At 41.9% G+C, this 20,983-nt stretch overlaps 2 protein-coding genes across 2 annotated transcripts in view; one reads left to right on the top strand and one right to left on the bottom strand.

Annotated features, from left to right (window-relative positions):
- Positions 1-20,983, bottom strand: part of TMEM108 (transmembrane protein 108) — a 287,613-nt gene that overhangs the window by 88,743 nt on the left and 177,887 nt on the right. The gene's annotated exons all lie outside the window — the stretch shown is intronic.
- On the top strand, positions 1,273-1,865 carry LOC150005100 (thymosin beta-4-like). The gene has a single exon (XM_090282998.1). It carries the CDS (start codon positions 1,334-1,336, stop codon positions 1,466-1,468), a length of 135 nt encoding a protein of 44 aa, XP_090139124.1. The 5' UTR covers positions 1,273-1,333; the 3' UTR covers positions 1,469-1,865.

Here is a 20,983-nt window from a genome sequence, read left to right on the forward strand (position 1 = left end):
TCACACCCAGCAATGGGGGTAGAGGTTGTGTCTTATTCTCTGGTTGGCCAATGGTACAAACAAAAGTCCACTACCTTCAGAAAGATCATCTTCTAGACATAAGGTATTCAGATCCTAGTCACCTGAAGGAATGGTAAGTATTATGGCAGTGGGAATGGCGTCATTTGTTCAGCAATAATGACAACTCTTGTCACGAGTGAATGCTTTATGATATAGTCTTTCCTATAAATCAGCCCTCAATCCTTGCTCAGGTCTTTCAACCTGGGCCTTAAGAACTGAAAGCGCCAGGCTACCTATTTGGCCACCAGCCCTATAGGTAATGCCAGCACTAAGGAATAACAATGAGTCAACACAGGTGACTATGCTATTCACTCAGCTTCATTAATGCAGATTCAATCAAATCTATAATAATCTAATAACACTCAGAAACAATCAGCAATAACATCCCATAAGAAAATTAGGGAATAATGAACCTGTGTCTCTAGAGTCCAAATCAGGTCCAGGTCCGGGAGGCAACTAGGCTGGGCAATCGGCGTCTTATAAGGCAGAGTCAGAGAAACAAGATCATGGCAGAGCCCTTTGTCCCAAAGTGGAATGTGCAGGACACCTCAAGGTGACTTGCTCCCCAGATGCAGCATCCATGGTCTGAAGTCCCCTGCCTTTATGCTCTTTTGGTTGCAAAGCCATGTTGTTTTTGCACAGTCTCTTGTAGACATATTTTTGTCAATTCCCATAAACACAAGTTGTTTTCCTCAGTCCAGATATGCACACATTGACCATGTTGCACTCCACATGCCTGAGGAATTGCATCATCCCCTGCGTCATTCTGCTGCTGTGCATGCTCTAAACATGGTCTCAGGTCCTGCTCTCCCCAACTCCCCAACAGGAGGCAGTGGCTTTCGACTCTTGCCCATGAGCACGCACTATATTTAGTTGAACTTATGGAGAAACAAATCTCCAAGGGAAGCAGAACAAAGAACTTTGGGGGACAGAAAAAACACACCAGCTAGGTGGAAAGCAGGTACAGATGCCTTTTTGATTTGTCCAAGCCTAATCTGGGAAGATCTCAGGGGCCTCTATTCCCAGGCACTGTGCATTCAGCAGTGGGCTTGGTCTTCCCTATCAGTCTCAAAGGAAAGGTTCAAAGTGAAGAGAAAGAGGGAAGGAAGGCTATGTATGGGGTGCTGTCTTGACAGGATTCTGTATGGCTTTGATGGAAGCACGGACCATCCCAAAGACTAAACTTGAAAGTCAGCAGCCTCGACTCGGCGGCAGTCACTGAGCACGTCGGACTTCTCTTCCTCGCGCACCTCCGCTCCGCTTCCTCGCAACCATGTCTGACAAACCCGATATGGCAGAGATTGAGAAATTCGATAAGTCGAAATTGAAGAAGACAGAAATGCAAGAAAAAAATCCACTGCCTTCCAAAGAAACCATTGAACAGGAGAAGCAAGCAGGCGAATCGTAATGAGGCCCGCACCGCCAATACGCACTGTACATTCCACAAGCACTGCCTTCTTATTTTACTTCTTTTAGCTGTTTAACTTTGTAAGATGCAAAGAGGTTGGATCAGTTTAAATGACTGCTGCCCCTTTTCACATCAGAACTACTGACAACGAAGGCCGCACCTGCCTCTCCCATCTGCCTGTCCGGCTGGCGGGGAAGGGAAAGAACTTGCATGTTGGTGAAGGAAGGAGCTGGGTGGGTCGACAGTGAACTCTAGAGTAAAAACCAAGCTGGTCCAAGGTGTCCTGCAGGCTGTAAAATGCAGTTTAATCAGTGCCATTTTTTTTTGTTGTTAAAATGATTTTAATTATTGGAATGCACAATTTTTTTAATATGCAAATAAAGTTTTAAAACCTGAAAAAAAAAAAAAAAAAAGAAAGTCAGCAGCCTCATCCTCAGCACCGTGGAAGGACCCAGAGGGCCTTGAGAATGGTCCTCTCACTGGAGAGGCTGCTCTATTTGAAGCTATGGAGGCACCTGCTGCATAGATAATTCTGGCTGTTCGAGAGAATCATTAACTGCATTCTCTCATTTACCCAAACTAGCTGGGAGTCTGGAAGTCACTGGAGTGGGGAGAACTGGACTGAGGAGTCACACAGGGTTGAGTTTGAATTTTGACTTGACTGTAAAAAAATTACTTAATCTTTCTGAGACACAATTTCTTCATTAGTAAAATAGACAAGAAAATATGCCCAGAGGGTTCTGTCAGGGGTGAATGAGACATGCGTAAAGCTCTTGAAGAGTAACTATTCCAAATGTCCGTTTGGCCCTACTTTTACACCTGACCCTAAGACCTTTCTCACTGAGTAGTAGTGAGCTATCCATCATTCTTCTCTTCTGCTCATCCCTTCCCTTCTCTCCTCCTCTGCCCTCACCAAAACAGCACCACAGAGACCTGATAAGTCATTACCTGTTGCAAATGGAAGGGATAGAGCATCCTGAAATGGAGCATTTTGTCATGTAACTGATATAATAAATCAAAAATTGCCCATTTAAAAATTTTTTTAAATATAACATCTGATTTATAGCTTGACTAGTTACTAAACCCGCTGTTCTCCTAACACAGCCTGGGCACACACTACTTCAGAAGAGGCCATTGATAGCTCAGGGAAAAGGATCCTTTGAAGCAAGTACCCACTCCTACCTCTATCCTGCTCCCACACTTCTACACGTGGGAGCAAGGAAAGGAAAGGTAGGTGCTGGAAGCAGATTCAGTGTTCACTTGGCTTTCACTAGGAAATATTAGCTACAATTTTCAAGTGATGGATAAAGTTCATAGCCTCTAATAAATGAACAAAAAAAACCCCAGTCTAATGGTTTGGACAGCACTGTGTCCACTTATGGGAAAAATACACATTTATTATTCATTCCATTAGGCAGACACTCTGTTACCCATACAAAAATACACATATTTAATTTCTTCTACCTTTATGTCTTTCTAGACCAGAGATATTAACTTAGGGGTCATGGATAGACTTAAAGGAGCTCAAAACTCATTAAAATTAAGTGCAAAATTTGTGTGTACATGAAGGATTCCAGGAAAGAAGAGGTTTTAAATCAATTCTCAGAGGGGTTTGTGACCCACCTCCAAACACACACACGATGATGAACTACTACTCTGTAAACTACCACAAAACCTAGTCTCCCATTGCTCCTAACAGGTTCTTTTGCTTTTAGCAAAGTCACATTAATCTCATGATTCTTAATGTGCTGCTGCTATCTGAGGTTGGGTGAGTACTCATTCCAATATATTTAGCATCCCTGGCACCAGCCCATTAAATCAAGCACTAGTTTGGAACCAATGGAACCAATATTAGCAGTATCACTCCTTTGTCATTGTGACAATCAAAAATGATCAAACACACTTCCAAATCCCCCTTAAAGGGCAGTAACTCCTGAAGTTGAGAAGATTAAGTTCACCTTCTCTGGGCTTCTTTTTCTTCATCAGGAAGATGAGGGAAGTGGATGAGATGACCTCCAGCTCTGTGATTCAGTTATATTTCACACACTTTGTCCCCTCTTTGAGTGTAAAGCTTGTTCCTACTTACCCCACTCTGCTGACAGATGTGTGTTTCTTGGAGGGACCTGCAAGCTACCATAAAAAGTATAAAACCATGGCCTGGTTCTAGACTTGGTTCTGCTTATAGTTAGCTATGTGACTTTGGGTAAGTCCTTTAGCTTCCCTAGCTATGATGCCCATCAGCTGTAAGTAGGATGAGTTGATTTGGAAGATCAGTTCAGTTCTAAAGTTGGTTTATTCTATGCAGTATTGAGAGTAAGGCCTATGGGACTTCTTGCATCTCAATGAACTTTGTGCAAGTCTCCTTTAGCTATTAAAAAACGTCTGGTGTTCTTACAAAGTTGAGGCTCAGCATGCTCCTTCAATGCCCTTAAATGTCTGACCACAAAAATCAAAGTCTAATAAAGACAAAAAAGGAAGAAAAAGTTCTAGGGGAGGGAATATCATGGTTAGCCTTATTGATGAAAACCTGGGAATCTGTCATCCTTAGTAAGAGAAACTGGTAACTCCTCTTAGAGGCCTACTTTTGCTCCTGAAGCAGAGTTAATAGCTTACAAGCTAATGTCAATGTATTTTTATTATGATGTATTAATTTTGTCAATAACTGTTGATTACTTGCTTATCTACTTAAATCTTTACCAAGCATCTGAGGTCTTCAAAGACAGGCTGCACAGGACTCCCCTTTCCTCTCAGAGCATACCTAGCATACAGCCTGACTCACAGAAGGGATTCAGAGGACTGAATGCAATACGGCAGGAGTAAGACTGGCCCATGAGCTAGAGAGGAACAAAGAGATAAAAACAAGCCCAGCTTGTTTTTCAGTGGGCCTGCTCGTGATTTCTGTAAATGTGGCCTTCAAGCTTTGTCTCCCCTCACTCCCAGGAGAGCCAGAGAAGCCCTTGGTGTGTTAATCAGTTTCTGCCTGCAAATGAGACACTTCTTGATCTCACACACTAGCTAGGCGGTCCTGTGAAGCCCACTGAACCATACTGTGAATTCCTGCTCTACTTCTCTCTTTCTCTCTCATGAATAGTTGTACCTAATGAGCGGAAAGACCTATGTTTTTCTCTAGAGACTTAAGACTACGAAAGAAATTATTTCCAAGCAATCTCTTTTAAACCGCTGAATTTAAGTATTCCTATTGAAAAACGACAACCCTGTAATAGGGAAGTTTGTGGGCTCTACCAGACAGGGTTTTGACACAGTATATGGTGGGTAAAAAATTAATTTTTCTGATGACATGGTGTAGTTGATTCAACTCCCCAGGCAATTTGCGTCTGTGGGGCTGTGAAGCCCTGCCTATTTCCTGGTCCTCAACTCCTGACCCTCTCCCTTAATCATGAGCTCAATTTTACCTGGTTTCTATAATTCTCCTTTTTGTCTCCTTGGGGATGTTGAGGGTGGTGTGGGGTAGGGGATGGGCAGGGCAAAAAAGCCAGATGTTGGGGTATAGTTTTGAGTCCAGAGCTGGGTTGTGTGATTATCTAAAGTAACTAAAGGAGCAGTAAAAACCGAAGTCACTAAATGTAGTATCCTGGAATAGGTCAAAGGTCAAAATAGTGGTTGTATCAAGCAGATGGCTTGGAGGAAACTTCAGTACCTCAATATTAACATCAGCAACCCCCATGCCCAAGCTGCACTAAACAGGGCTGGAGAGGAGTTTATGATCCTTCTCCTGACAGCTGTGTGCTGATTCAGGCAGCTGAAGAATTGTGTGTATGTGGGGTGGGGGTGGGGGGGCAGTCTTCAAGCAGAGGAAAAATCCTGGCAGCAGAATTGGCAAATATGATCAAGAGACCAAAGCCACATTTGACAACCAATTATCTTTTTGGTAGAAGATGTTTGTGATACCTGTCTACTTCTGGGCAGGACTCAGAAAGTCCCTTCTTATGGATGCAATAGGACCAGCGGCCTCCAGTCCCCAACTCAACTCCAAAAGCAGCAGGGAGGGGTGGAAAGGACACAGGTTTGAGAGGAAGATTTGGGTTCCAATTCTACACCTGCCTCTGTGAACTAGCTGTGCCACCTTGGGAGAATCACAAATTCCAAGGGTTTTAATCTTATCATCTCTAAACAAAAGCACCAAATAGGTTTCAAGGTTCTTTAGGATCTTATATTCATTCAAATAATATTTACTGAGTATCTGCTATAGCAGTTAACACAAAAGACTAAAATCCCTATCCTCGTGCAGTTTACATTCTAGCAGAGGGAGTTAGATAATAAAGATAAGTGAGTAAATTAATATTTCAGAAGGTAATCAGTGTTATGGGATGAAACAGAGCAGAATAGGGTAAGCAAGACCAAGAAAGCTGAAGTTAGGGGGTAAGGGAGAAGACACGTTGCAATTTCTTTTGATATCTGATTTTCTAGAAGCCAAAGAATGCCTTCGAAAGTAAATCTTTTGAGGAATAGGGCTATAACGCCTATCAAGCTGACATACTCAAGAAGAGGAAAATGAAGTTTATGTTTCACAATATTTGGGACTGATCTTAATTAGCACTCTTACCCTGACTCTAGCTCATTTCCATGAAGAGAAGATGGATCTTATTTCATTATTCACTAAGGGGTTGTAGTGGGTATATTGACATGAACGAAAGTCCCTGAAGCTCAGGAAGGGTGTGGTATTACTGAAAGCTTCTCTTCTTCCTATTCACAGTTAGGGATCCTTGGAAATCCCAGAGTAGTAGTTTATAGGTGACAAGCAGCTTGGAGATCTATTACCTAAGGCTCTGTAATTACCGGTAGATTTACTGCACAGGGACCTGCCTAATTACTCTAAATGGCAACAAATAACTTCATATCATTGTGAGAAGTGAACTAAAAATGACTCAATAAATAATCAATAACTCATTGGGAACCAGACTATCATGGGCTTGAACAGAGGGGGAAGGGCCAAGGAGAGAGTACCAGGTTCCTTCTGGCTCCTCTTCTATGTGGATACATCCCAATGATGCCATTTAATTTCTGGCAGCTCCTGGAGCCAGTAACCTCAATGCTCTTTGAAGAATTTACCTGAAGTATCTCCTCCTGACTAGCAGGGCATCAGTTCATGCCTGAAGAACAACGAGACTAAGGCTGTGTTAGGTATTAAATCCTTAGCAACCAAAGCAGTTGAATATGTTGAATATGTTGCAGGAGGAAGATCACTCTCCTAGAATAAAGTATTCTCATTACGCCAATGCTTGTTTATAAGCTTTTGGAGGTTTCCCATCAGCCCTTTTTCCTTTTCTCCCTTAATCCCTCCCAGTACTGGCTAACATAGTTGCATGAGTTCTAAGATCCAGAATGAACTGATTTATGTAATTTTCCTAATTACAAAGAGCTGAATACAAGAGGGGAGGAAAAATCAAAGACTGACACATGGCACATGATGACAGTTGGCGCTTGCCAGCCTGCAGACTGGGAGGACATCCCATAGTGCACTTGTACTTAAGTGCAAAAACCACTGGGTGGTGGCTCCTCTTGACCATAATGCAATAATGGACTTCCTGGCAGACATTTACTGGGTGAGGCCCAGTAGTTAGTTGGCTCCCACATCTGCTCCCAGAAAAGACAATGCTTGGAAAGGTCATCTGGAAATACGGACATTTTCCAGAATGTGCATTATCTCGTAGCTTTCCAAATCTCTGTTTATCATATTATTCCATTCTCCATGGCCTCTTTTCTCAAAACTTAGGTTATCTGCTCTTTAAACTCTGAGACAAAACAAATAAGCTGGTTGGAAAATAATGTAATGCTTTATAACAGGAAGAATTCAGTCAGTTCCTCTGCTGGCACCATTTACATGATTACAATTTATAATGAAAGAGAAAGCCTTCTTGTTATTGGATTATATCACATCATTACTGACACTGTGACTACCCAGAGCACTCTGGACTCACTCTGTAGATTTAGGCAAAAATGTCTACAACATGCTTTTTAGCTTTGACTTGGGAGTCAGTCTCTCCTTTTCTTCCCCCTCAACATGGAATTCCTAATTATTGCTACTGCATCCTCTAATAGTATTTCTCAAACATTTAGGTCCATTTGAATTAGATTCTATTCATGTCTAAGGTGAAGTCTGCGTTTCTATAAGTTTTTAGGTGATACCAGCGCTCCTTGTCCACGGACCACATGTTGAGTAGCAGCGGATTATATGTCCATACCACAACTGCCTTGACCTTGGCCCACATCATCTTGTTGGACTTTTGTGACAGCTCACTGGCCCTTTCTCCATACTGTCCAAGAGGCCTTCCTAAAATGTAATTATGACACAATCTGTTTTCTTCATATTGTTTCTTCAGTGGCTCTGTGTTGCCCATAGAGGAAGTCTTAGATCCTTACTGATGGTCTTTGGACTACTTCATGATTGGGCCCTGTACCTTACCAGCTTCATCCACCACTCCCTACCTTAACCTCAGTGTCCTTGGGTGGCAGCCAGCTTCTAAGATCTCGATGATCCCTGTTTTACACCCTTGTGGAATCCCCTCCCACACTGCTGACCTGTGCAACCACTAGAATTTTGTGGGAATTCTAACATTTTGTCATTAAAGATGTTTCGGGTTTAGCCTTGCCCTATCTTGGATCAATCTGGGAGAAGCCAGCTGTTGTTTCATGAGACACATGGTAGGCCTATCAAGAGTCCATGTGGAAGGAACTGAGATATGCTATCAACAGCCATGTGAGTGAAACATTTCAGAAGCAGATCCTCCGGCCCCAGTCAAGCCTTCAGATGACTACTACATAATGAGAGGCTTTGAGCTAGAACCCTTCAACTAAGTCACTCTAAAATCCCTTACCCATAGAAACTGTGAGATAATGTGTTTATTGTTTTAAGCCATTAATTTGTGGTAAGTTATTGTACATCAATACATAACTTGTGTACACAGTATACAGTTTTCCACACAGTGCTGGCCCCTCTTCTGAGAATACTTTTCATCTGGATAACTCCTATTCATCCTTTGAAACCCAGACATCTAGACACTTTTTCCAGGGTGCCTTTACTGATTTCTTCCCCCAATATTTGGCCAGATGCCTGTCCTTTGGGCATCCATAATGACCTGGGCATGTCTCTATCCCTGTATTTATACAATGTCTACTTATTATCTATATGTCTGACAGTCCCACTAGACTGTGAGCTCCTTAGAGGCAGGGACTGTACTATTTTGTTATCCTTAGTGCCAACCACAGTACCTGGCACATGGGAGGCACTCATATATGTTGGGATGAACAAATGAATAAAGCCAACTTCCATGGAATGACTTTACAGTAACTATATCCCTTTATATTGGAAGTTCTTTAAGTACTTGCTTGACCTGCCATTTCACATGGGTCATCTATGACTCAATCCACTGACTGCTTAATTTTCAGTTTTTTTAAATCACATCACTCATTCACTGAGTTACTTCAGTGGCCTTTTTCAAAAGAACACATAAGAATCACCTATGGAGATTTTTAAACACATATATAGTCCAGTCCTGCCCCCCCCCAGATTCTGATTCACTAGTTGAGGTGAACTCCAGACACATGTATTTTAAAAGTCTCCATAGGTGACTTTTCTTACCCAAGTTGGTATTCATTGATTTGTTGATATATAATCTATGTCCAAAAAAAAAAAAAGTACAGGTTTCAAGAATTACTAAAACAAAACAACAACAATGAAAAACTAAAACTCTTAAATATAGTAAAGTATTGTAATCAGAATAAGAGATGATAAAACTGCATGGTGGATGTCTATTATACCAAAAAAACCGAGGTTAGGGAAACTACTGCAATTGAAAAAAACTATTTTTACAGCTTCCTCGGAGTCAAGGTAAAAGGAGGTTTGAATAGATTATACAACTCTCAACATTTGAAAGAGGTAGCATGTTTGTCAGTAAAGACTTTTGCCCTAGTTTTAAATTATAAGAGGAATTTTTATCAGAAGTCTTTATATAAGAGGCATTAAACAACTCAATAAATGAAGTCTCTGATACTTAAAAAAAAAAAAAAAAACAGAACAAAAAGTACAGGAAACTTTTATATATAGCCACTTTCAAGGAAAGCCAAAAGTATAATGCTAAATTATAGGCTGGTGAAGGCATTTCTGTGGAGAGCCAGATAATAAGGTATGTAGCTTCCTTGTCATCTGCCTTGATATAAAAGAATTATAGAAACAAGAAGAGAAAATAGCATGAATAGTCCATTCATTTTCAATGGTCCCATTCAGGCTTTTTGCAGAAGCTCAACCAACAGCAGACATCTCTCCACTCTACCTCCTTACCTGGTAGTCCAAACTTGGGGTATTCTCCTGCTGCAGTTGTGCTTGCCAAGGACAGAAGGTGGAGACTGAGAGCCTGTAGGTGTGGAATGAATGCTAGAAACATTGGTTCACAAAGGCTGGCCTGCACATGGGGCTCGCAATCACAGCACCGTAGCTTCCACAAATGAGGCGAGGGGAGGTATATTTCATCTGCCAGTGGGTTCTGCACTGCAGTTTTGTCTACCATGTTGGAAGCTCAAGGATAACTTTTTAAATGAATTATTTCAAAGCTTCAAGTAGAACATCAAACCTCACACAAATAGAATGTTAAAGGCAAGAAGCAGCAGTTATCTGGAGGGAGTAAGTTAAAAAATACACACACAATCAAAGGATATTGCCTTGCCTATGTCTCAATGTGATGAGTCCTAGTGGATCTATGCCAACAAGTCCATCCAAAGACTCCCAACCTCTGATTAATGGTCAGCAAGATATCAGTCACCATCATGTTCCTGGCTTTTCTTGCCAAACACGAGGGGCAGCTTTGGAGGTCACAGAAAAGCCCTAGGACTATAGGCACAAAATGAAAGAGGACTGGGGCCTTACAATAAAACTATGCCACTAATATTCAAAAAAACTTGCAAAGGTTGTACAGAGTTTAGAGCCAGGGCTATAAGTTCTGATTCACACGTGAAGAGATGTTTTTAACAGTGTTTACAGAACTTGTTGCAATGATGAAAATATTTTGTATCTGCACTGTCCAACATGTACAGCCACTAGTTACATGTGGCTATTGAGAATTTTAAATCTAATTTAAACTGCCACGTGTTAGTGGCTATCATACTGCACGGCACAATCCTGTAGGGTATGGGCCCAACTTCTCTTCCTCTGGAACTGCTAACTGCAGATCTTGACTTCACCAGCTGGGGAGGGGTATCCCCAAGTAAAACTGTATGTTCCATGGGGAACCCAGTCATGATTTGTGTCCTGAGAACATTGGCAGCAGTTTTGGCCAACTCAGCAGGGCCTCCCAAGCCAGCAGTGCCAACTTTAAGCCTCAGGGGAAAGCAACCCCTCTCATTTTGGATCTCTAGGAGCCATTAAAAATCAACTTGTCCAAAGAGCTCTTGGAAATGAGGGCTGAGACACCAGGGTTAAAAGTACTACCTTATATATAAATATCAAAAGCAACAGAACTATAACTAGACTTTAGCAGGCACTGTGTTAAGTACTTTCCTGCTGTGGTAAATAATGTGACTTGATTTTTCCAACCTCCATTCCACCCTCCTGGCTGAAGAGGTTGAAAAGCTTAAAATGCTGTTTCCTAGCCTCATGTTTGCAGCAGTAGTATCTGGATGTGTGTGATGTGCTGTGGGGCATCTGTTAAGGCAGATGTGAGCGAGAGGCCACTGTCCTGCTTCTGCAGCTGTGGCTAGGTCAGGTGCTATTCGAAATGAGAAGCAGTCAGGCAGCTGTATTCAGAGCATCAGTATGCTGGTCACTGCTTTGTTGGTGCTCAGAGACCATGGTGGTGGTTGCCATGGTGGCTCCTAGGGTCAGGCAAGAGCAGTTCCTGACCTCTGGACTGGTGTTAGAGTGGTGTGTCCTTGGACCTTACAATCTCTGACTTCTACTGCCCCAGCCTTTCCAATGGTTTTGTAAGCACTTAATTCTTTACCTGCAACTGCTTTCTGCCTGAAGTACCTAGAGTGAGACCTGCTACCTGTACTGTTTTCCTGACTGACATACCTGCATTATCTTTTAGGCCCCTCAGCAACTCTCTAAGGTAGGTGATTTCTCTGTTGCCTATTTTATAGATAACCATCAAGTCCAGGTCTGTCTGTGGTATTTTGCAATTTATGGTCTAATCTTTTTCTTCAAACAAATCTAGATCTATAGCATGGGCTGTTTCAAAAGTCAGGGCATGTGTTTAGAATATCAGTGCTTCTTTTTGTGATAAATTTGTACCCAAAGCAGAAAGAAACAGAATGTAATGGATAGAAAATGATGTTGTCACCTGTAGACATAAGTTCAATCCCAAACTAGCTGGCTTCCTGCTGAGAAAGTCAGTTCCAAGTTCATAAAATGCATCTCTAACCATAGACAAGCAGCGACAAACAGAGTTCTTGCTCATGAGCAATCTGGACAAGAGAATGTGGATGGCTGCAGTAACCTATTACCAACTGGGAGACCAATTTAAAAATAACCTTCTTTGGGTGAATAGATACTGTTACCTACTTCTATAAATTCTAAGAATTCTTACCTCCAGATCCCCAGTACTCTACAACTCACTTGATTTTTCTCTTTGTAGAAAAAAACACTGACCACTCCATGGACATATCAAGTACTGCTTTGAAACAGTTTGTTTCGGGCTTGAGAGGAAGAAAACAATAATTTCTCAACTGGCCATGACTTTGGCAGATTGCCCACCCTCACCCTCTAGCAATGGCCAAGTGGTCTAGAGGAGGACATCGTGACAGACTGACTTTTCTACTTTGCCCAGATGCTGCCTGCAAGCTTTGATGACAGCTTGGGGATTATCTGTGTCCTCACTTTTTTTACTCTTTGGGCCACTTGATAGTTTAAAAGTCCATCCTTCAAGAAGCTGGAATTCCTGGGGAGAATTTAAACTCAAACCAGTGAATCTGACTTCTAGTCAGTGAATCTTGGACTCTCTAAGCACTAACTCTCCGAGCTTCACTTCACCCTTCCAGTGAGTCAAACAATAAAGATGCAATCATCAGGGATTTGATGGAGGTCAAATTTTAAGAATTTCTAACATCCTATTTTTGTATGGCTTTTTTTCTTATTCGCCACAAAAATACTATGTGGAATTGAGTCATTTTTGAATTTAAATGAAAGAAACTATTATACAGAAATCCTTTGCGAGAGGAAAACACAAGATCATAAGCGACTCATTTAAACCAATAAATCAGCTGCTATTATCAGTGAATACTCTTTCATGTTTGTTTCTCTTTTAATAACTCAGAATAATTGTGAGCTCATCAATGAACCAGGACACTTTAAATCCATGAAGAAATTTCACTATTACACTTGTAAGTCAGATTCCCCAAGCACTGAAATGGTTCACTTTACTCTAACCATGATTAGGATAGAGCAGCAATGTAGAAAACAGTACCACGTGCAGCACACCAGAAGCACCGAGAGAGCTTTCAAAGGTAGTACACATTCAAGCAGTAACTTCGCTTCAGATGACATAATATTTCTTGTTACTTACTTGCTTATGCAGAAAATAGGATTCAGCTAATTTCTCACTTGTCACTCCAATTCATTTCCTGTAATTTACCACCGTAGTATTTTGATTATTTTTCTCCAAGAAATGACAGCATTTTCAGTTCACCACTGTCTGGAGTTCTTACAGCATCTGTGTTCCTCATCTCACCTAGGGTATTCTCAACAGATCAGGATTTTTGCAAGGGAACAAAGCAATGGGTTTGCAAAGTTTTATAGACCATCACCTGTGATCTGTAACAGTAGTAAATGTCCAAACACACGGAAGGCTTGTTTAAGTATTTCAAATGGAGGATCTCATTTCATTTCATTAGCAGGGCATTCAGGACAAACATTTGTTTTATAGTCATAAACCAACAGCCCATTCTCAAAAGATTTGGAAAAAAGGATGCCTGGGAGTAAATGGTTCCATGTGGAATTTTTGTCAAGATTTTTGCAAAACCACCCTTTTATGTGAGATGTGTTTGATCACTAGACTGTAAATCCTTTGAAAGCAGCAACCAGATCTTCTCCTGCTTGTATCCCCAGCAGCCAGTGGGGCATGACACACAGTGGGTGCTTTCTAAATATTTGATCAACTGAGTTCTCAGAATCCACAAGTATTATAACACTCTCATATCTAATGATAGTCAATAACTTTGGGGATAGGGCTCCCTGTTTTGTCCAGACCCTCTATCTCGGTTGATGAGATCACAGAAACCTAAAACAGTGAAGATGAAAGCTCAGTGCTGTCTCTCTTCCATTTTTGTTTGAACAACCTTCCCATGTTACTATAGTAACACCTGGTACAGGGATGCTCTGTAACTGAAAGTGAGAAGGAGGGGGAGATCATGAGTAATGCAGTTCATAGAAAAATCTGCCCAGAGGGCAATCTCTTTGGTAATCTGCAAAGCTCCTGCATGTCCCATTTTATAATAAATGCATTTAAATAATACATGACATATATAGAATAGATACAATATGTTGTAACAGAGATCCATGGAATCTAGGAAAACAGCATTAAATCTGAGATTTTAAGTGCGTTATTTTAAGACGTTCGAAAAAATAGCAGAGGGAATTTAGCCTATGGATAAGACACTTTCTCGTTTCAACACATAAAAGTAATAGCTGTGGAATTCCAAAGATGAGTACATGAGGCTATGCTGAGTGGAGGCTGGATATCAGCCCAAGACCTGATCTGAATGGCGAACTGGCTACTGCAGTTACAAAAGGCAGAGACAACTAATGAAACAAAGACATCTGTTGTGATCAATTACCCTCTGACATGCACAACTTTAAGGCCGGGTATGACCAAAGCTACAGCTAGAATTGGAGACGGGGGAGAACAGGGCATGTAGTGTCTGATACATGAACTACAAAGTCAAGCTTCTCCACACCAACTTGTGCACTGTGGAGCTTATTAAAACCCAAGCTGGGAAGGCTTCATTCTGCCTGAAGCAGGCACTATATAATTCCATGGGAAACCTATCCTGCAAGATACTTTCGTGTGAGGACCTTTGAAAGAAGCTGCTACGGCTTCTTGATTTATGATTTCATTAAAATGTTTGGCCTTCAAACCTCCATCAACATTTATTGGAATTAAAAGCTTCTTAAAATGGAAATATTTGATGATAAATTAATGCAGTATGGATCTTGTAAGACAGGGAAAGAGTATTCTAGGCACCCCTTCTATTCCTCCAGAAAAAATGGCCATTTCTACCATGTACAGCAGGAGCCTTGGGAATGAGCAGGTGAGCAGAGGAAGACGGGAGCATGAAGAGAGGCATCGCTGTTCCACAGCTGGGAAGAGTGGAGGTACTGGCCTTCTTTCCAGAAGTGCATTAAGGAAGAGGTCTAAGTTGTTTCTGTTGTAGAAAGACCACACATAATTCAGAAGTCAAAGGGCTGCTTGTGTTTACTATGGACATTAACTGACTTGGTATCCACAGAGATCTCCATCTAGAAACGTAACTTTTAGGTGGGCTGTTTGGGAAGAGTCTGACAAGGATGCAAGAGTGCCAGCTTCCTAGGTAGCTCTCATTGGCTACTCCAAGCAGAGACTATTTGATGAATGAATGAAACAGCTACCACTTCCAAAAGGAGCCCCAGTTCTTTCCTTGTGCTTTCTCGCTGTCCATTTTGTCAAACTGTCCCAGGATCTAGAGATGACATGCTGATAGTCATCAGCACAAAGCTTGACAAAGTCTCACTTACCTTTTTTTTTTTTTTTAAATAAACTCAGGTGTGGACAAGCAGCTCAAACAATTAATGCGGAAATCTGGACTTAAAATCTACCAATTAGGACATACATCTTTTACCTTGTTGCCTGCCAGGGTTCATTAAATGTGACCCCCTCACTCTGTATCATCCAATCCATGAGCAAATCCCATCTATTTTCAAGATGTTTGCTGCTCTTTATACTTCCCCATTGCCATGACTACCAACCTAGTTTAAGCTATTACCATCTCTTGCGTGACTGCTATAGCCCCTGCCAAACTGGTCGCCCTGCCTCCACCCCTGAACACCGCAAAGCAGCCAGCTATCTTTACAAAACACAAAGCATATCATGTTATTTCTCTATCTGGACTTCTCCAATGGCTCCTTGTCACACTTAAAACCCTAACTTTCTTGCTCGTGCTCGTCCCCTGTACACCTTATCTCAGTCCACTGGTCCCTTGCTTACTGCACTTCAGCACAGCTGGCCATCTTGCTGTTCCTCAGCAATTATGAGCATGTTTCCACCTCAAGACTTTTGTTCCTTTTGCCCTTCTGGTTGGAATGTTCTTTTTTAGTCACCTTCTTGGGTCAGATTTCTTCTTTCCACTCAGCTGTCAGCCCAATGTCTTTCACTCCAGGATGCCTTTCTTGACCACTCAATCTAACTAGCTACCCAGTCACATGCGATCCCAGTAACCTTGTTAGATCTCTGATGTTTTTAAAATTTCCTTATTGTCTGGGTTGTCCAACTAGGTGGTAAGCTTCACGAGGCACAGATCTTATTTATCTCATTCATTATCAAGAATAATGCCCAACACAGAGTAGATTCCTAATATTCTTAGTAAAATAAAAAGCAAGTCTAAAACAGTTACAGGTGAGCAGCTTCGCAGAATGCAGGTTCCTGAACCAATGTAGGTGCTAAGCAAAGGCACTTAACACCTGGCTTACGGTATACATGAGTTGGTGAGGAGGCATAGTTGCTTCTACATCTAATGAGAGACTCACCCACCTCTATACCCATAAAACCAGTTCTTATTCTCCTTGGCTCTGGACTCTGTTTCTACAACATATATATCTACCTGGACCCTAAATAGTCTATTGCGGGCATCCACCTGTTCTGTGCCAATGCAGGACCTGCCTCCTTCACCATTTGGGCCATTCAAAGACTGACCCACTAGGCCCATTTTCCCAAGGCCTGTCCTGTTTATAAAAACCATACCTACTCTATAGGTACTGTATTGGAAAACTTTCTTTGCTACATATGCTAAGTTGTCCTCACTGTGGCCACTTGGTACTGTATTAGGACTCAAAGATACCATTTCCCCTCTTGTTGCAAAATTTATATTTCCTTCTTGGTAACCCACTATTTCTGCAAGCTGCCAATGTGGAATAGCTAAAGGAATACTGGGCCTGAATCCAGAGATTAAAATTCGAATCTTTTATTTACTTGTAGTCAATTCAACCCTGGATATATGATTTAACCTCACAGCCTCAGTTTTCTCATCTGCAGAATGGAGTTATTACTACCTACCCCTTAAATAAGCATGAGAAAGCACTGGGGCGTACACTCTTATAGGCAATACACATCTGAGCTGAACTCATGAACTTGCGCACTGCCCAGTGCCTTCCTCTGGTATGTCCTCACGTATTCATAGGGAAGTGAAAGATTCCTCCAAAACTCCATCAGGAGAGTTTCAGAACACCAGGAACACTTCTTTGGTCATCAAAACACAAGTATCACAGGGAAGGGATGATATCTTACCATAGGCTACAGAAGCTTTAGAAGCAAAGGGAACTAATCAGATCAGGTTTATTAAAGTACAAAGTCAGACAGATGACAACATTGAATCATGAGAGACTTTGAGTGCCAAGAAGGCCTCACTGGTGGCTGGGAGAAAGTTAGTGGACCTACCGTCTTGTTTTAAAAAAAGCTACCCATCAGGATAGTCTAAGCCTGAAGACTAAACTAAAGGACAATGCAAGGATTACTGCACATGGGACTATAAAGACTAAGATGATAAAGTAAGTATCCTCAAATCATGAACAAGAGCCTGCTCATGTTATTTATATGGATGTACACTTTTCCCTCCCAATATTGCATTTAAATTTTTCTACATTTTGTCAGTGAACTGTAAGCCACTTGAAGCAGAGATCAATCCATTGTTTCCTACTAACAACTCTATGAGTCTTTTCTCTTAGCAATCTTCCCTCAGATTATGAAGAGGGTTCACCTAGTCCTCTGAAAAGCATGTCTGTGATTGGCAGAGCTTTTTGCTCCAGGGTTGCTCAAGAAACATATCCTGACACCACCTGAAGCTACTTTGAAATTGTAGATGACTGCTAGTTTTCCAGCACAAAAGGAAGTGGGTGTGGGAGGTGGGGTAGGTAAGAACAAGGAACGTGGACCACAGGCATTGGGTATCCAGCACTGTGCTGCCATGGCCACATATACTTTCTCAATGGACCTCAGAGGAGGAGCTACACTTTTTCCCTCTTAATAAGTGAGGATGCAAACAAAATCCCCCAGCTAAAAAACTGCAGAGCCAGGATTAGAAAGTTCACGATCTCCCATATCCTGTGCCTCAGCTAGTTCAAATTATTGACATTTCCTGTCTAGTTTATTAGATTTATAAGTTCTAAGAAAGAAAAAAAGGAAAGAAAATTTAATTCTCAGATAGTTCTCACTGGCAGCTCCAGGCCTTGCAGACTGCTGGCTGGGCATGAACTTCACCAGGGTATAACCTGGACTTCTGTAGAAATGAGAACCTGCTCTGTGTTTCCTCGAAGTTTCTTATCCAATCTTAAATCACAGTCATCAAGACCAGGTCCCTTACTACAGAGCTATGTCAATAATTTCTACAGTTTATTTGACGTCTATTAGGTGCCTGGTATTGTGCTTGGAATTTGTCATAAGTAATTTCATTTAGTTCTAACACACCCCTGCATGGTAGGTTCTATTATTCCTTCTAGACAGATGGGGAAACTGAGGCAGCTAGTAAATTACAGAACCACAATTTGAATCAAAGCTTATCAAAGCTCAAGGGGCAAACTCTTGTCATTATTTTATACAACTCACAATCAGCTTATATTAAACCAAAATAAAACTGACACCTTGGTTACTTGAAAATAAACAGCAATATTAAAGATCAAATTGATTTAGCATAATATTAGAGTTTGGTTTTGTTCCTCATGTCTTCTAGTCATGCTAAACATAGGTAATAGGTAGATGTATACAATAATAATATTACTAAAAAATTTCAGCAGTTCTTTCGTGAAATGTAATTACTACTTCTAACCACAAGCATCTGTGGCATTTGTGATCTAAAAATCAGTCAGAAGATTTATGAAAACATAGAAAATAGTAATTGAGTGTTTCACATTTAATTGTAAATGGAAAGACAATAGGAAAAGTAAAATCTCTGACTATTTACAGGCATGTCCACAGGTCTGTTGGCATAGAAAGAGTCTAGTTTAGTGCTTTCTCAGCTGCACTAACAATCAGCTAATCCTAAAGTCCTCTTCATACTCTCCAAATTAGTCCAAGAGGCTTAAATAGCTGCCTAACAAAACAAAAACAAAACAAAAGTTTCCCTATGTGATGCTTTGCCCTTTGTAAACAGCATGAGATGTTTTACAATCCCTTGCTCTCTGGATCTTTCCTCACTTGCCGCTGAGGATGGCTCCTGGCAGAGGGGGAAGGTCTGGTGAGGAGGCGGAAGAGCACCAGGTGCAGTGGCGATGCTGGAGAGTGCTGATGGGGATGCACCTCTGCCCCCTGGGCTGTAGGGATGGGAGGTGAGATGGCAACAGCTGCCTCAGAGATGAGCATGTGATACACAAACACCTGAGGGACTCCCCGGACCTGTACCAATCTGGCTCTTCCACTTTTACTGAGAGGTAGCAGGGCCCAGCAGGCAGCTAACTCCTCTTGACATGGCCTTCCAAACCAGGTTTTGGAGAACCACCTAGTGTGCTTCCCTGCCTTCACAAAATGCTTGATGCTATGATGGTGGGTATGGCTGGTATTTCACCATGGGATTCAGGCATCTGAATCCTGTCCTACCTGTCCCACAAGGTCCCTGAGGGAAATACACCAATCAACTCTTCCTGGAGCCCTTTATATTGGGGAGATCCTCTCAAGTAAAAATGGTCTGGGCCTCTGATTTCTTCCCAACAGGCACAGCTCAGTGCTGTGCACTCAGGATGTAGATCATTGCCTAGAAGAAAAGTCCCTGCACTTGACTCCATCATCACTGGGAATCAGCCAAAGTCTACACCGAGGCAGCATCTACTCTGCCCAGTTCAGATATACTATCTAATCCTCCATGGGATTTTCATCACATTTAATTTGCCCCTTACTCAGTAACAGCTCTCACAGAGAGCGGAAGGAGAAAAGGCAAATCTAAGCTTTTCAGCTTCTACCTAATTGGCCAACTCAAGCTTTAAGATACCACTGAATAGAGGACAGGTAGATCTTATGCATTCAAAGGGAATAACAGAATATTGCTTTAGGTTTTGTTTTGAGGCGGGGTGGGGGACAAGTTTTAAGAGGCAGTAATATTATGAGGACAGGTCTGCTGTTGCAAATTTCTGGATATGCGAAATGCTTAAACCATGCAAAAATGTTCTGGTTTTCTAAGGATTATTAATAAAACATTTGTAACTACTTCAGAGACGGGTTATAAACTTTCAGAGACAGAATGAGAATGAAATGTGTCCACAGCAACAGAGACGAATCACTTTGATTAATTCTTTATGATGTCGCCTTATCTCCTGCAACTCTTGGATTGGTTAAGAGTCTACAGTTAATCCTTCAATAACTCCCACAAGCACCTCATTGCTCATCAGGCTATGACATCTTGGATCATAAAAAAGGTGCTGTTATATAACACAGGCACTGCATAGCAGCCTTAGGTCATGAATATTAAGAGATGGCCGCAAACAAGTTGGTATCAATAAAGACCTCCTGCCAACTTCTACCCCCAAAATAAACCAGAAGGAGGCATGGTGTGTTCTTGCAGGTGTGACAGGTATGGGCATTGCATCATTTTCAGGCTTCATGATCACCATCCCTCCTATCAACCATGATTTTATAGTTACGTTTATGGATGATTGACCTAGTAATCTTCCTTTCTTATATTATCTTTTTTTCTGGCTTTTGCATTCGTCGGCAGCCGTCCGTCTCGAGAGACAATGGTGTAGCTTCTTAAGAGTCTATCTGCACCGCCGAGAATGGTTGTGCAGTCCGACTCGGGAGTGACATGGTATCTGTCCCCTCTCGTGTTGAATCGACATCTTGCGATGACGCTGGAGTGTCCTCTCCAGTGAAGCTGAAGCTACAGAGCCTGGGCAGGGTGATATGGAGGGTCTGCTGTTGCCCATGCAGCAGACCCCCCCTCTCTTCGCAGCTGAAGGGTCCAAGGGAAAGACGGAGTCAATACAGCTTGGTTTCAGGTGCGCCGCAGGAGTTGCCGGTGTTGACTACAACGTCAAACCGCCTTAGGGACTCCGGCTCCGAATTTTCTGTCGGGGTTTACTCCCTTAGCCTTTCCCCTGAAGAGGTATGCCGCAAGGCAGCGGAGGTTTTTTGGAGTCAGAGTTTTCCTTCTCTGATGTGCCCTGACTGGAAGATCGAACCAGCGACACTTAGCTCGCAGGCCGACGCTCAATCCACTGAGCCAAACCAGCCAGGACATGGCTTTTGCATTAAGAGTATAGTAATCTCTTAAAGTGAGCTGTGAAGCACTTAACTGGTTAGTTTGGTCCATTGACATTTATTGTGTTTACTGATA

This window comes from Furipterus horrens, unplaced genomic scaffold (genome assembly GCF_987537825.1).
Source record: "Furipterus horrens unplaced genomic scaffold, mFurHor1.1.pri manual_scaffold_7, whole genome shotgun sequence".
Classification (NCBI taxonomy): domain Eukaryota; kingdom Metazoa; phylum Chordata; class Mammalia; order Chiroptera; family Furipteridae; genus Furipterus; species Furipterus horrens.

Bases quoted from the DNA above. Each gene is read 5' to 3' on its own strand.
- LOC150005100 (XM_090282998.1), top strand. From the start codon at position 1,334: ATGTCTGACAAACCCGATATGGCAGAGATTGAGAAATTCGATAAGTCG.